This window comes from Nelumbo lutea, chromosome 3 (assembly GCF_056320005.1).
Source record: "Nelumbo lutea isolate HS-2025 chromosome 3, American lotus-T2T, whole genome shotgun sequence".
NCBI classification, from domain to species: Eukaryota; Viridiplantae; Streptophyta; class Magnoliopsida; order Proteales; family Nelumbonaceae; genus Nelumbo; species Nelumbo lutea.
In genome coordinates, this window is record NC_142686.1 from 7,670,411 (window position 1) to 7,685,843 (window position 15,433).

Below are 15,433 nucleotides of genomic sequence, written 5' to 3' on the forward strand. Positions count from 1 at the left end.
TAACCAACCTCATTAATGGAAATATTAGCGATCCAAATACAAGAAGCTTTAACTTAATTTATCTCAAACATGTTAACAGAAAAGGTTTAAAAATGCACAAGAAATTAAAAAGGTATAAAAAATTAAGATTTAAGAATATACAGGTTGGAACATACCCAGAAGCTCAAGCAAAACAAAATCCCCGAAGTTGGAACATAAACGAAAATGGAGATAAAGTTTACACAACTAAGGTACGTATCATTTAATATTGTTCTTTATAGAGCTACTTTACTCGTTAGAGAATTGGACGGACCAAGTAGGCTGCATATTGAATCTATGAATGTCTATGGTTCTTTTATGCTTAAGATTAAGTGGGTATTCTAAAACTTTTCTAAATTAACGTTTTTAGTTTTTTTCCAAAAAAGCTTGTTAAATTAATACAGTCACCAAGTCAAATTTAAACCTGGTAAACTACAATTTAGAATGTGCTTCATCAAGTTGGAAAAATTAAATTGCATTACCAGAGTTTTTAGTATTGACAACTGAACAATTTTTTACTAAGGCTCAGTTTGGAAAAATTAAATTGCAATACAGAAAAAGAAAAGAAAATTCAAGAAAATGAGAAGTTGGAAGATACCCAGAAGCTCGAGCAAAACAAAATTTTTGGGGTCTAGGTAAGCATACAGCTAGTTTCTAGTGAGATGAGAATACCGGAAGAGGAGAATTAAAAGGGAGAGAGAGGAAGAGCTTGATATCACCCTTCAGACATTTTTTTCGTACTTGATACTTATAAATGTCAAAATTCAGAAAATGGTCGCTTGCAGATTATAAAGCATGTCAAAATTATTTTTTTATGGCATTTTTTTTCCTTAGGCTGCATTTGGAAATGATGCAAATAAGTATGAAGGAAAATATGTAGAGTGTAAAATGGTTCACCGACAAATTTGCTTTCTTACCAAACAGACTGTAATGGATGCAAACATGAATTCCACTAAAACATATTCTTTTTTATATCAGAAGCCCACTTGAATGCAAATTTACTTCTTTTTTATTGATGTACTTTTACATCTTATTATCAGAAAATATGCATTGGTCTGTCATTTGTCAATGCATAAATGTAGTGTTGTCAAACACAGGCAAAAGTGAACCAGAATGCAAATTTATTCTGAACCGGGATTTACACTCCATTTGCATCATTTCCAAATGCAGCCTTACGTAAAGAAGCATATATGTCAATTATTTCTGTTGTCAATTCATTCAAATCTGTTTCCGGCACCGTCATAGTAATGGCGTGCCTGCTCAATCTCAAGATAGAAGACAATGAGCAATATCCTCCTTTAAGGGTAGTTTTGATATTTTTTAAAAGTTTTAAGGGGCACATAGACCTGTTTATAGGCCGGGCTTTGGGCCAGGCCCATTGGAATTTTGACAAAAGTCAAGCCCAAGCCTGGCCCAAGAACAGGTTTAGCGGCATATGTCATCACATGATACATATAACTGGCGGACTGTTGACAGTAAGGAATTATTAGACACATTTTGAAAGTTCAGGTATTACAAATACATGTGGACTGGCTTGACACAACCCCCTAAAGTCACAGCACTGATCAGAAATTTCTCTTAAAAATTACCAATTGAAAAGGCTACAATATGGTCGGGTTGGGTCAGTATTGGGTTGACCTAGAATGTCAAGATGGGTTTCTAAATTACATATTATTAAGTTGAGTCGGGTTAGGGTGGAGGTGAATCCCTACTGAAACCAACCCACACGTTGACATCCCTAAATGTATGTGATAAAAGTGTGGTTTTTTAGGCTCCATTTGGAAGGAGTACAAATACAAATAAGTAGTGCAAGACCTTGTATTTTGTATATATTTATACTCTGTATATTTGTATTTGCACTCCTTCCAAGCCTTAGCAATAGCAACACCGCCTCCCCATCATGAAAGATGGGTATAACCCGAAGAAAAAAATGCATAACAAAAGAAGAGGAATCCATATTTGGGCTTACTCCATAGAGTGTGATAATGTCCAGCCATTCACCATGTCAAGATCTAGATATAAATCTGAATGGCGCACATTGAGCTGAGTCATCTAATAGCTTCAATCAAAACTGTAGTGTGCCACTGTGCCTAGAAAGAATGTCTCTAATACGGCCAAAGCTCGTATCATTTGCTAGAATGGACTTAGCGAGCGTTACAGTCACCTTAAGATTCATATAGTCAATATAGTCCAATGATATTCCGTCTTAGCAAGTTGAAATATTATAGTTTTTATTGGAGGGGAAGGGTTAAGATGCAGATCGAGGACCAATCCATCCACTAACCACCAATTTTCCTCTTCAGGGTCGATAAGTCGAGTCTAATCCAATTCAATCAATACTCGACCATTTTGGATCAGTCCAATTCAATGTTTAAACCATCCAATTTGTTCAAATTGATTTTAATTTAGATTGGCTCCAACCTAAACCTGCTTCATTGAAACATGTACTCTTATCTTCTATCAATGGTTTGAATATTGATTCAATCCCACTTCCGACCCAATCCAACATAAATCGATTACGGATGAATCAGGTCCAATCCAAACCAATAAATACTTTGGACCATTTAAGTCTGGATTGATCCAATTCGTTGAAATTGATTTTGATTTGGATAGGTCCAACCCAAAACCAATCGGAACAATTTTTAGAAAATTAATGTTGGTCCCAGCTATGTTGGTCCCAGCTATGTGGGGTGATGGGAAATTTCATCTACCCTTTGGCATTTTTTCCTTTTTTGCGCAAAGTGACTTCTCTAAAACTTGAACCCACATTCTCATGTTTATCAGTCCAACATTTTACCCTTAGACCAAGCAATGACTTCCAAAATATTAATATTTTTTTTTTCAAGAAATATGCATGAAATTGGCATTGAACGGGTACCTAGTGATCTTACCAACTGCCCAACATAAACGAAACCACAAATTTTCATATTTAACGTGGATGACATCCATATGTTCACCTAACAATAGCATAATCCAAGCTTCAAAACATAAAAGGAAATGATCTGGCATGGGCACCTGCATGCTGCAGAAGCATCAAAACGAAGGTAAAGTAGGGTGAGATCCACAATGTCAAGTCATATTCTGCTTTTGGATGTTATATTCTAAGCTTCAGCCAGCAGCAGCATCTCCCCATAGCTGCATGTTCAAAGAGCATAAGCGCTGTAGAGCTTTACCCCATAGACCATCATTAGGGCATCTGGTGGAAAGTTTTAGGTCGGTGGAAGCTGAGGAAAGCAAAATCTCCTAGTCCATGACAAACATTTTAGTCTGGTACTGGACCAGGACATAACCTTCAGTAGATAAAGATCCAACTTACTCTGGGCAACAGGGAAAGTAGTCTCTGTTTTCATTCTTGAAGATTTAGCCACATCATCTCTCTACAGTCGGTCTAACCAACCCATAATACTTTCTTGTGAACCAAACTGCAGATCCTACAAAACAAGAATGCAAATTTTAACTAGTTAATATTACCAAGTTTACATCAGATTGATCAAGAAAAGTAACCTGACCTATGACACCTGCTCATGGAAACCTAGTATGTGAAGCATACATATTGCCATGCAGTTAATAGACAAACTGTAATAGAAAACTTAAGAGCTACACATGATCAAAGATCAGAAGATGAAACTTACTGCAAGATGAAAATCTGGTGGCGTATCAATTTCTATATCATCAAGGCTGGGGATACCAGAAGCTGTGTTGCCATCTGCAATGAGTGCATCACTCCTGCTACAACCATACTCCGAGAAATTGGGAATAGGCCTTAATCCTGAATTATCTGCAGGAGCATACGAATCAAGAATCTCATTGCATAACAGTATATCATCCATGACATTCAGATCAGGGTCTTCTACAGCCTGAGATTCGCCTGCCCACCATGCAGTGTCCATCCTATCATCATCTAGATGAACAGAGGGAGAAGGCTGAGCTGTTTCTTTGATGCATTCCAGTTCCTAATTAACATAAAGCAATTTCAGTAACTAGTGAAATATATCATTGTCTAAGTACATCTGTTAAAATTCGTAATAGTATATGGTCATCCTATTTGAATGCTTACTATATACTGTTGGACAGGAAGGGGAAGGGTAATACAAGAGTGGATGTGGTGGTTGGTAAAGAAGGGGGATCTGAATAGAGAATTATATAGATTTAGAACTAAAATAAAGAAATAGAAAAAAGAAAATAAAGATTTGCTCCTTTAGAGTAACTATTTATAGACTCAACAAACTTCTATTCCAATGATTCAACTCTTATTCAATCATATTTTGACTATGATAGCAGAAAGACAAGATACTGGAAAAACTTGTAATCAATGATCCGGTATCATAAAAGTGGTAACCAATCAGGTGGTTATTTATCAAATTCACGGGGGTGGGGATGTTGATTGGTCAAAGCCCTTCCAGTATCATGTCTTATATCTCCATTTACAAACTCTGATTTCAAGTAGAAAATCAGCGAAAAACAAATCCTAACTGCTTCAAACTAAGAAAAAGCCATAGGATACTCAGTTAAAGACTTGAACCCCTAAAACTGTAAAATGCCACTAACAATCCTAATTAACTAAATGAACCTAGCTCCAGGAGAGATCAAAAAAATGGAAAGATGCCAATCCCATCATGGAATTTCTACTAATATAATAGCAAATTATTGGAAAGATGCCAATCTCTCTCAAAAAATGTGGATTTACAAGAACTTGATTGGAAGATGAATCAACAACTTATTAAACACCATAAACATGCAGAATTAACAAATTTGGCCTTGAAAAGAAAGGCTGAAATAAAATTAATGTCGTTACACATTAATCTTTTCAAAATTCTAGAACTTTTGTAATAAGATTCTCTAGAATTCTTTAGACTACTTTTGATCCACTAAGAAAATTAACCCTATTTCTGAGACTTCAACAGAAACTTCTACAAGGCTCTTAACCAAAAGTTGAATTACCCAAAAATTATGAAACTGCCATTGGAATAGGAATCTGTAGAAACTTTCTTTCTTAATCCATGGTCTCCTTCCCTTTTCTAAGTTTGCATCAAATATGTTCTTAAAAACTTACCAGGGTTGTTGGAATAAAAGAACTCTATGCCCAACTCACTTGTAGACATGTTACAATCAAGAAGTGGTCAGATGCAACCAAGAATCTTTTAGCTAAGCTAATGTCAATGTGACATATGATCATTATCATATGATGGGCCAACTTTACACCCAGAAGACCCCAAGTGGCACCACCAAATGATTGGTCTATGCAACTGCACAGTGTCATATGCACTGCATGGCATTTGTTGACCACCACCAGTCTACAGGTGGAGTCCTCAGATTTTCTTTTCTGACAGTATAACAAGTAAATGAGTAGCTAAGATGAGTTGTGTACACTATCTTCATTGATGTCATCACATAGAAAGCGCTTTCCAGGTCGCCGTATGTCAGGGGTGTTTGTCTTTGGAGTCCTTGGACTAACTTGGAGTGTGACTTTATCAGGTTCTTCATTGACCAGATGGACTTCAGTCTTATTAGTATGCCTCTGCTGTTGTTGGTAGAAAATTTTTGAAACAACATATTCACCTTCAGTTACATCATCCTTAGTTCCTAGATGGTACTGATGCATCACCCAATTGGACTTATCAGGCTTTGACCCCTTCTTTGAAGTTTTATAGAGAACCATAATCTTCTTACAGCCCTTCACCACTCCATTCTCTATCACAGGTTTGGTTTTACCAGTTTTATGCCATCGTACATGCTCCTCTATTTTACCACCTTGACCATGGATCTTGCGGCGCTTGCGCTGACCAGTTGCATATGCATTTGCTGTTTTATGGAAAAAATGGACACTGCTTCCATCTTTCTTAGCACCTGAGGAAAAAACAAATATAAGAATAAAAAATATGGATCAACTCAATATGGGACAGAATTGAGTCCACAAGTTGGTTGGATTTTCATTTGGCTCAACAAAAAGTAAGCAGAATTCCATTGAGGTCATCCGGCAAGTCAACTAAATTCATTTAACTCAAAAAGGAACTAAATCAAATTATTTTAATCCTTTATTGTAATTTTAAAATTTGAAGTTTTCTTAAGCAAAGTTTTGAAAACCAGACCAAACTGACTGGCTGAACCAGATATATTTCTGGTTGACTGTCTTTCAGTGATTTTTCTCATTATATGGTAGAACCACCCTGTTGAACTGAGAAAACTGGGAACCAGATTGCCTTTCAGTTCAATCCCTAGTCCTTTTCCAAAACTTTTGTCTTGAGATCCTCAACACCAGATAGCAATAATCAAACCATGAACTAGTTGACGTTACATGAGAATCCAATTAGCCATCTTGACTTGAATATTTTGTTTTTCCTCAAAAAACTTGAACATTTTCTTTTGGCTCAACCATAACTCAATGGCCTTGCACTTGACTTGGACAAGGTAAAGGTTGAGAAAACTCATTTCACTCAATGAAAGCAGCTAAATCAATTTTAACTTTTAAATTTTGAATATGTTCTCTAAATTTAACAGGGATGTTAAGATCCTGATGCAGATTGTTGCATCTGGATGTCCAGAGTTAAGTGAGCTACAATTGGAGCTCATTTTATTCTATTAATATGGTTTTTTTACATTATTTTCTCCTTTTGATATCTATTATACTTGGTTCCATCTATATCTACAATTTTGCTCACCAGGAAGATTTTCAGGATGAGTATAATAAATTCCTTCATTTCTTTCAATTGTTGGAATGAACTCATCAATGAATAAGTGGGGTTTTGAATCTCCAAGTCCAACTTTTCCTGCTAAATGTTCTAAAATCTCTGCATCAGATGGATCAAACTTTACACCAGCAGGCAGGCCTGGCCATTCAAGTGAAACCTGCATAGAAAAAAGCTCCAAAAGAAAATAACTAAGATTCAATAATTATTTCATCTCTCCTACCAAAACATTAAAATAGCTCAATTACATCCACACAATTTCCCCATATATGCTAAAAACAAGGGAAAAAATAAAGAAACATATGAAAGACTGCAATCATACTCAGGCAATTGGATGATGCTACATAAGGTGCAAGTACAAACAAATGAACTCCATTTGATGTGACCCAGGTTCCAGGCCAAGGTCAGGCTCAACGTAATCAGACAATTTTAATTAAATGATCTCTCATATTCTTTATAACAGTCAATGATCAGATGATTAGGATCTTTAATGTTGACAGTCAACGTAAAAGATCCTACATGTTGATACAATTCATAATGGATGAAATGTCCAACAATCATGTTTTAAAGTTCACAAAAAAGAAAAAGAAAGGTTTTCCAGTCAACGGGAGAGCCCATTCTTTCAGATTAATACAGCAAAATAGAGTTGCTGTTCCCTTTTTCTACAGGAGAAAATTGTCATTGATGGATAGCTGAAGTTAGGCTCTAGCAGTGGCATGTTTGAAGAGCTAATGTTTTGATCTGATATGTCCTTAATGGGAATAAACTCCACTTCATGCCATGTCTCTGCAATTCAGTGGAACGTTACATCATTGTGGGTTGTTTGCAGTGGAGCAGTCCACAAACATTTTCAACCCCTCATGGAATGTATTCACGAAAATATCTGCAAAAGAGATTTTGGATTTCTATCATGATATGCACCAAAGAGAAAATAAAATTATGAACATTTATTTGTTCTACAGGTCAAGAGAAAATTATAGACATGACAGTAAATTTCAAAGAGAACACTTCTCCCTACGGGGCAAGGTTCAAAATATTGCAACGTATTGGTGTGCATCAACCAATATGCATCAGTTTTCAGGGTGACCGATACTCTAAATAGGTGGAGTTAGGTGAAGCCTAACTCCGCATCGGGAGAAACCTCATGCACTGGGCTGCCCTTTTTAAAAGTATCAAACAAAAAAAAAAAAAAAAAAGAAGAAGAAGAAGAGTTTCAATTGTTTGAAACTCTTGATATTGAGAATTGTATATTGAGAGTATTGATACTTTGAACCTTGATTTTGATCATTATCAGTTGATGTGAACTTCAAGTTATCAAATCAAAAAGGTTAAAAAAAGTATTTTGATTAAAAGAAAAGTACTGATACTTTGAATCTTGCTATGACGTGTGGCAAGAGGTATCATCTCTCCAAGCTATTTCTAGAAAGCAGCATCAAAACATACAGAAAACAAAAATGAAGAAGAAAAAAAGTGAGTACTTGGTAGAAATAAAGGTAAAAAACTAGAGAAAAGGAAAGGATTGATGATTAAGTTTGTTATATACTTGTAGGATTTGAACCATATGTTGAAGTTAAACAACAAACCATGGTATCCCAGACTCCCATGCTAATTGCTTCAATATGGGAAGAAATGCAAAGAAAGCAACTGTGGAAAAGAGGACAGAAATTAACAAAAGAAAAGGCAATGAGCTGTGGAAGGGAGTTCAGATGGTGAATGAAGTGACAAGTACAGTCACTGAATAATATTGTTAGATCTTTTGGTGCTGAAGAAAAAAAAAAAAAAAAACAGAGGGGGTGAGGAGAGGGGGAATAAAAAAAATAACAAGGAAGTAGGGCTTATTATCCTTGTAAAAGTAGGCTGGATTTCCTTCAGCACTTAAGCCTTTGTTTCATCAAGCTACATAAACACCACTTACAACCATTGTTTGGTACCCTTGTTTGTAACTCCTGCACTCAGAAAGTGTACCCTTTGAATTTTATTAAGATGTGAAAGAAAATCCTACATTCCCACATAGGGATGTGGAAACCAGTACAAAAACACAGCCACAGGCTGACATATGCCAAAAGTAATTACTTTCAAACAAAATTCTTTTTACGGGCCTGGAGCCCTAAATCAATTCAGTTCTAGTTATCTCAGCTCTAGCCAAAGAGTCTACAACTACCATGCTATCAATAGAGCATGTTGGAAGTTGGAACAATCTAAGATGTGTGACTTAACCTATAGATGTTTCCAAATCATATTCAGCAACATATCTGTTTCTCTGCAAACCAATGGAATTTGTGAAATTCAAGAAGATGGATATAAGAATGGATTCTTTATGAAATTTTGTGTAGACCAAGAATGAGGAGATGTATTAGAAGATTAATTTAGAGGGATTCTTTGCAGTTTGTGCACAAAAGGATGAAAGTCCTCTCTAAAAGAAAACCCAAAAATTATGGAAATTATATTAAAAAAAAGTAGGTCCAGGGATGGAACTTCTTATAAAATTTTGTATGCAAACTTATAATGGGTATGATAACTTGGGAAGATTTAATTTGAGACATTTCTGGGCAGTTTGGGCACAAAAGGATGAAAACTTCTTTCATGAAAGAAAACCCAGAAATTCTGGAAATTGATATTTTAGTTGGAATTTCAGGTTGAAACTTAGTAGGATGAATTATAACATAGAATAATGAGGGATGACTGAATTTGAAAGAGATTTAATATGTATAAATTAGAAGGATGAAAACTTCCCAATGAGAAAGGGACCAAGAAAGGCTGAGAGTAAGGAAACTGAAAGAGTGACAAAGGAGACTTGGGTTGTTAGAGTGTCCTATGGAGTGATTAAGAGCCTAAGAAAGAGCTCAAAGAGCTGCTAATTAGAAGATCTTGACTAAAGCTGCAATATGGAACTAGGAGGGAAGAGAGACAATACAAAAAGAAGACTGAGAAGAGAAAAAAAAAAAGACTAAGAGAGTATCTAGAGGTTAAAGACAAAAAAATACCACTCAGACTTTCAATTCATTCTTTAACCAAACCAAGGCTTACAAAATATATATACCAGATAAGGATAGAACTTAGATTATTGTCACTAAATTATTTATTTATTTAGAAATAATTTACTAACAAATTATTCTCTCCCCTTGAGCCCAATATTTAGGGCTGTCAATGGGTCAGGTCTGGTTTGAGATAGCCTATACCAATCCCATCTCAATAAACTTTTTATTCATTCATTTATTTATTTTATTCAATTTAATAAATTATCATATAAACATTAATTTATTTAAGAAAAACTAGGGCTGAACCAATGGGTTGGGTACCCGATGGAGCTAAATTGATTGAACATAATCATAACGGTTATGGTTCCATGATTTTGTCTCGATTAATAATTAGGTCGTTTTTGTTCTTACCTGTCCAAAACTGATTCAGATCCAAAACCAATTATTTTATGGAAATATATAATTTTTTAACTTTCTTGTAATTTGTATTACGTTTTATGTTTGAAATAGTAAATTTGATAGATAAAAAATAAAATAGTATTAGTTAAAAAATGTTTAACTTATTAACATAAAAATAAATTAGTAAATGATTTTATCCCAATTAAATAATTGGTTCAAGACTGGTTCTACCTAGACCTGACCCATTGACAGCCCTAAACCAAACTGGGGCCCACTATAGTTATTTATTATTTGTAGTAACATAGTTATAATTATTTTATTTAACAAAAAAGTAATCTAATTTATTATTGTATCTCCAAATGTCATTTTTCTATTTCACCCCTGCGAAGCAGGGGCTTCCCCGCTAGTTATGGTAAATAAAGTTACCAAAATACCCCTTGATAAAATATTCAAAATATCTGAAAATTTCAAAACAAAATCTAGAATGAATTAGGATGATTTGGAACCATCATGGTGCTGACATCAAACAATAATATCATTAATAACAAAGTTCATTCCATCAAACCAAAGGTATATTTTTGAGCTTACATCACTGTTATCAATATTATGATGGCAGTTAGGGCATTCCCGAATTGCCCCCAAGTCTTTAATCTTAGATGCAGAGAATTGAGTGGCATTTTTTACTTTAGTTGCAATTCCTCTACCATCAATAAGCCAAGACCTGCAGAATAATATTTTGTGAAGCTAATGAAACTTAAGAAATAAAAGCATGTAAAATTGTAAAGAGTTTTTCTTGCACAAAAAAAAAAAAAAAAAGCTTCTGTGTTATGTACATAGCACCAATTGTGCATGAAGAAGCACATAGCATCTTTCATTAGTGCAAGATTCAAACAGTAAACTTCAGCACCTATAAATGCTAAACAACATACTCACTAGAGAAACAAACAAAAAATGGTTTGCAGGAAAACAAAAGAAAAAACATATAATAATTGAAAGAGGAAATACATGGCACTACAGTGATTGGTGAAACTAAAACTTCTAGTTTTCAAAAAGGCAAAAGATAAAAGGTACCTTGTTACCTTGCCTCAAATTATATGAGCTATTCATATGACTGGGCACCTTTTAGGCAATGATCGGGTGATCATATAACCACCAAGCTAGAAGACCGAACTTAGAGAGCTAGATCTATTTATCATAAAGTACAGGGAGATAAATATTTTTAGATTTAATAGTCAATCCCAATTCAGATCCCAATATCTTAAATATGCACATGTTGTTTCTTATTAACCCTCAATCTTAATTTACAATCATGATGAGTTTACCTAGTGCTAACCAATATAAGCTAAGGAGTTAAATTCTTTTCCAACCAAGCATGCCCTGAACAAGAACTCTGTCACCTGTATACACTCCTTCACTTTCTTTAAATTTATAAAGACTTTAACACATATTCTCACAGTCCTGAACCTTGACCTTATCTAAAATATGCACAAGTAACTTTCTTATTCAATCTTAATTTACAATCATGATAGTTTACCTGGAGATAACCAATATACTCCAGTGTCACTGAACAGAGTAGGACAGGATTCAGGTAGCTGGCCGCATATAGTTGGGACAAGGTTTAGTTGAGTTAAGTAATTCCCCTAATGTAAGTGACATGCAAAGTTGCAAAAAAGTACATGAAATTAGTGTATGGGAAAACCAATTTGGATTCGTGATATGGAAATCAACCATGGAATTTATCCTTTTATTGAGAAGATTAGGAACAGGTGAGATCTGCACTTTGTATTTATTGACTTAGAAAACAACATATGAGCGAGACTAAGAATACATGTACTGCAATTTTAGCAAACATGGTAGTAACAATAAAGGTGCAATTGGATTGATAACGGAAAGATACGCCAAACTAACTGCTTCTAGCATCTTGGGTTAATCATCCATCATTAGAGAGAAAAACCAAAGGAGATAGAATTCGAGCAGGGTGGATTAACTGGAGATGCATCTGGTGTGTTGTATGACTAGCATATACCAATGAGGATGCTAAGATAGACAAGTGGTTTGATCATGTTCATAGATGACCAATGATTGCGCCACTGAGAAGGAATGACTTAGTTCAAGTAGAAGGCTCTAAAAGAGCAAGAGGAAGACCAAACAATGTTGATTAAAGTGGTAAGAAATGATCTAAAGATTTGCAATAAACAGAAAATATGGTCTTGATAAAGCAAAATGATGGGACATGAATCGTGTAGCTGACCCCAAATAGTTAGGATTAAGGATGAGTGGAATTGAGTACACCCATAATATCCCTAGATTTAAGCTATTTTTAAGTTTGGGATTTTTTCCACATGTTACTATCAGTTCTATTTCAGCAGTTATCAAAAATTGAAGTACCATAGCTAAAACAAATCAAGCATTTTCATCTTCTGAATGATGTAAATTCTTTCTATAATTGTTGTTTGATTTAATGGCATGGCATTCAAACTTCACCTAGAGTATCTCCAAAGTACGAATTTCATGCCGAATGAATGCGAAAGCATTACATATGCTAGAAGCATTATTAAATAAGATATTGCACCTTCTGTATCTTCTCGAGCAAAAGGAGGGTGATTAAATGAAACCAACCATGAAAGACGAATGCCGAATGGCAACCCTCAAAACATCTCCAAACGAATATGGTAAATAATAAAGGGAACGGCTCAAAAAAAATGAAGAAGAGGAAGTTCACAGGAAATTATACAAAGAGAAAATTGAATTTTTAACAGATTTGAGAATCAACAAAACCAACATGCATTACACACAAATGAAATAAGAGAGGGAGTGCAAAAGAAAGAGATAGCAAGTCATTACAGTTACAGCTCAAGAATGTAGAAATAAGAGAATTGTGTGATTTTTCATAGTCTTACTTGGCCATTTTTCTTATTACAGATCAAGAGAGAAGTTCCGGAGAACGAAGAACATAGGTGATAAGAGAGAGAGAGAGAGAGAGAGAGGGAGGGAGCTACTATACAGTGCGGTGATTAATACTTCTCTTTCTCCACCATACGAAGTAAGCGTGAGCGGGAACTAGCTAAGGAGCCGTTAGAAGAGGCTCGGATTCAGAGCCACAGGTTCGGTTAAGAGAATCTTCAGAGACACGAGGTGCCGAGCCACCAAGTATAACCTACTAACCTGGGCCCAGCCGTTGACGGAACCTAATTCCGAGGCTGGGGTTCGTCGTCAGAGCCGGACGTTGGAGTCTTGGGGATGTAAACGAGGGAGGAGGGATGGAGGGTGGGTTAGGAGTGTCGGACGCGACGCGGGCAGACAAGCTGCCTTGCTTGCCAAGCTAAACAAAGGAAAATGTGATGACTTGTGATTGACCGTTTTTGACTTCAAAATATGACGACCGTACTGAGAAGAGCGTCAAAGCACCTTCGATGAAGCCACGTATCCACTGGATATCTTACAGCAGGAATGTAACACCTGGTGCTGTTACCTATAAACTATAATAAGAATACCATGGGATTGATTTGTAATCCTTCTGATCGCATTTCCTTCGTCAGATCCCAATACGACACTTGATAAACATGCATCGGACAGCTGCAAATGCTGGAATCCTGGACACGGTGTGATGAATGTGTCATTGGGTTGAAATTTGGAAATGGCAAATACTCAGCCCATTTCATTTCATGGGTTCAGTCTTCAAAGGTTCTTGCTTGGGCCCATGAGGGCTTGAAGTTGGGTTTCTGCTGTGAGTGTGAGACCGCAATAATACTGTTCAAACATTTGATCTTGGGATGTGCCAATCCAACTTCTGACTTGCATCTAGACTGTTTGCCTGTTTCTCACGTACAATATGATCGTGGTGGTATGTTGTTAGTGTGTGTTTATGATGTAGAAGCAGCAGATGTTGTCATCCATTCAAATTACAAAACCCTCATTCTAAACAATCCCATATACCGCTTACCACTTATACAGATAAATGATAATAGAGAGATCACATCCGTATTATAATAAACAGTTTGGGTTTTATTAAAGTCAATTCAGTGACTACTGACTAATGAGACGGTTCTTAAAAACATGAAAATACAGGCCCCGGTTTGGTGCGTCGTATTTCGTGTTTTCATTTTTCTCGTTTGGTTGAGGAAAGTAACTGATCAAACATATAATTTCCCAAAGCAAGACATAGGAACGCCGTTTTCGGTTAATCAAGTTTTTTTTTTTTTTTTTTAACTTATTTCGTCTCATTTTCATGTGAAAAAATGCACATAAAAACAAGCCTCTAATCAAATGGACTATGCCAAGATCCTTATATAAAAGCCCGTTATATCTTTTATCGGTCAGATCTTCCAAAAGAACTGAAGATTTTTTCAAAAATGACACCACAATAAAATGAGTCTGGACATATTCCTCACGGATCACACTCATATTCATCTTACAGCCCCATTTCACCATGCATTGGGAACATCTTCCCATAAATAACAACACAAAGTATGGAATATAAAAATATGGGAGTGAGGAACAGATCCAGACTCCAACAAAATTTACAGACAGTAGAACTTAACGGAGAGAGCGAAGACTGGATCTGCTCCTCACACAAGGTGCCTCACACTGACTTTACACACACATTCTATCATGCATTGGGAGCAATTCCTGTACTTATAAGGTATTATTCACGGAAGATATTCCCAATGCACACGACGGATGTGCCTGTGAAACGCCCATGTGTGATCCCATTTCCACATAGCGCTTGTCATACACCGACCTCACAGCCAGCCACGTCCCATCATATATTGGGAATATTTCCCATGAAATATAAGGAAGATGTTCCCTGTTTGACTGATAAATGCTATGAAGCAGATCCGGACTCTTCACTTTCACCCAAAAAGAAACAGGTAAGTGAAAGTCTTGATTCTTGAATTTCTTGTATGGTGTAGATGAAAGATGATGGAATATATTTCACTTTAATGATAACGCCATACCAAACCAGGCCTAAACATAGCAAAAAAGCAAAGCATATTAGGAAATTAATAACTTTCTTCACTTTCACGCATGCATATATAGTAGATCCGACAGTTACACCGCATAACAGCAAAGCATTGCTCAGAGTTTCCCATTTCAGGAAACTAGTAAGAAAGAAGCAAAGCATTCCTCATTCCCCGTATTAACAGTGTTGTGCCAACAAATAACCTCAAATGTATGCATTTTCTTTAGATGGTTGTGGTGTAATTGGGCCTAGCCTAGCTTCAGCCCAACTTTAAAAAGTGGGTTGGGTTGAAATCCAATATGTCCATTAATTATATGGGCCACCCAGAACCCAGTCTGATGATCCTGATCCAACTAGATATCATATCACTGGGCTGGGGAGTTTAACAT

The 15,433-nt window shown here is 35.9% G+C and overlaps 1 protein-coding gene across 1 annotated transcript; it reads right to left on the reverse strand.

The window, feature by feature from the left end:
* Positions 1–2,922: 2,922 nt before the first annotated feature.
* On the reverse strand, positions 2,923–13,119 carry LOC148862690 (SUPPRESSOR OF GAMMA RESPONSE 1-like). The gene is made up of 6 exons (XM_088974845.1): positions 12,982–13,119; positions 10,670–10,802; positions 6,678–6,864; positions 5,387–5,865; positions 3,651–3,971; positions 2,923–3,449 (listed from the first exon to the last, which is right to left on the reverse strand). The coding sequence occupies exons 1-6, from the start codon at positions 12,987–12,989 to the stop codon at positions 3,396–3,398; spliced, it is 1,182 nt and encodes a 393-aa protein (XP_088830971.1). The 5' UTR covers positions 12,990–13,119; the 3' UTR covers positions 2,923–3,395.
* Between the last annotated feature and the right edge of the window lie 2,314 nt (positions 13,120–15,433).

Bases quoted from the DNA above. Each gene is read 5' to 3' on its own strand.
- LOC148862690 (XM_088974845.1), bottom strand. The intron at 3,972-5,386 runs GTACACAACTCA...TATGTTAATTAG, and splicing joins ATGACATCAATGAAGATAGT to GAACTGGAATGCATCAAAGA. The intron at 3,450-3,650 runs GTAAGTTTCATC...CTTGTTTTGTAG, and splicing joins CACCAGATTTTCATCTTGCA to GATCTGCAGTTTGGTTCACA.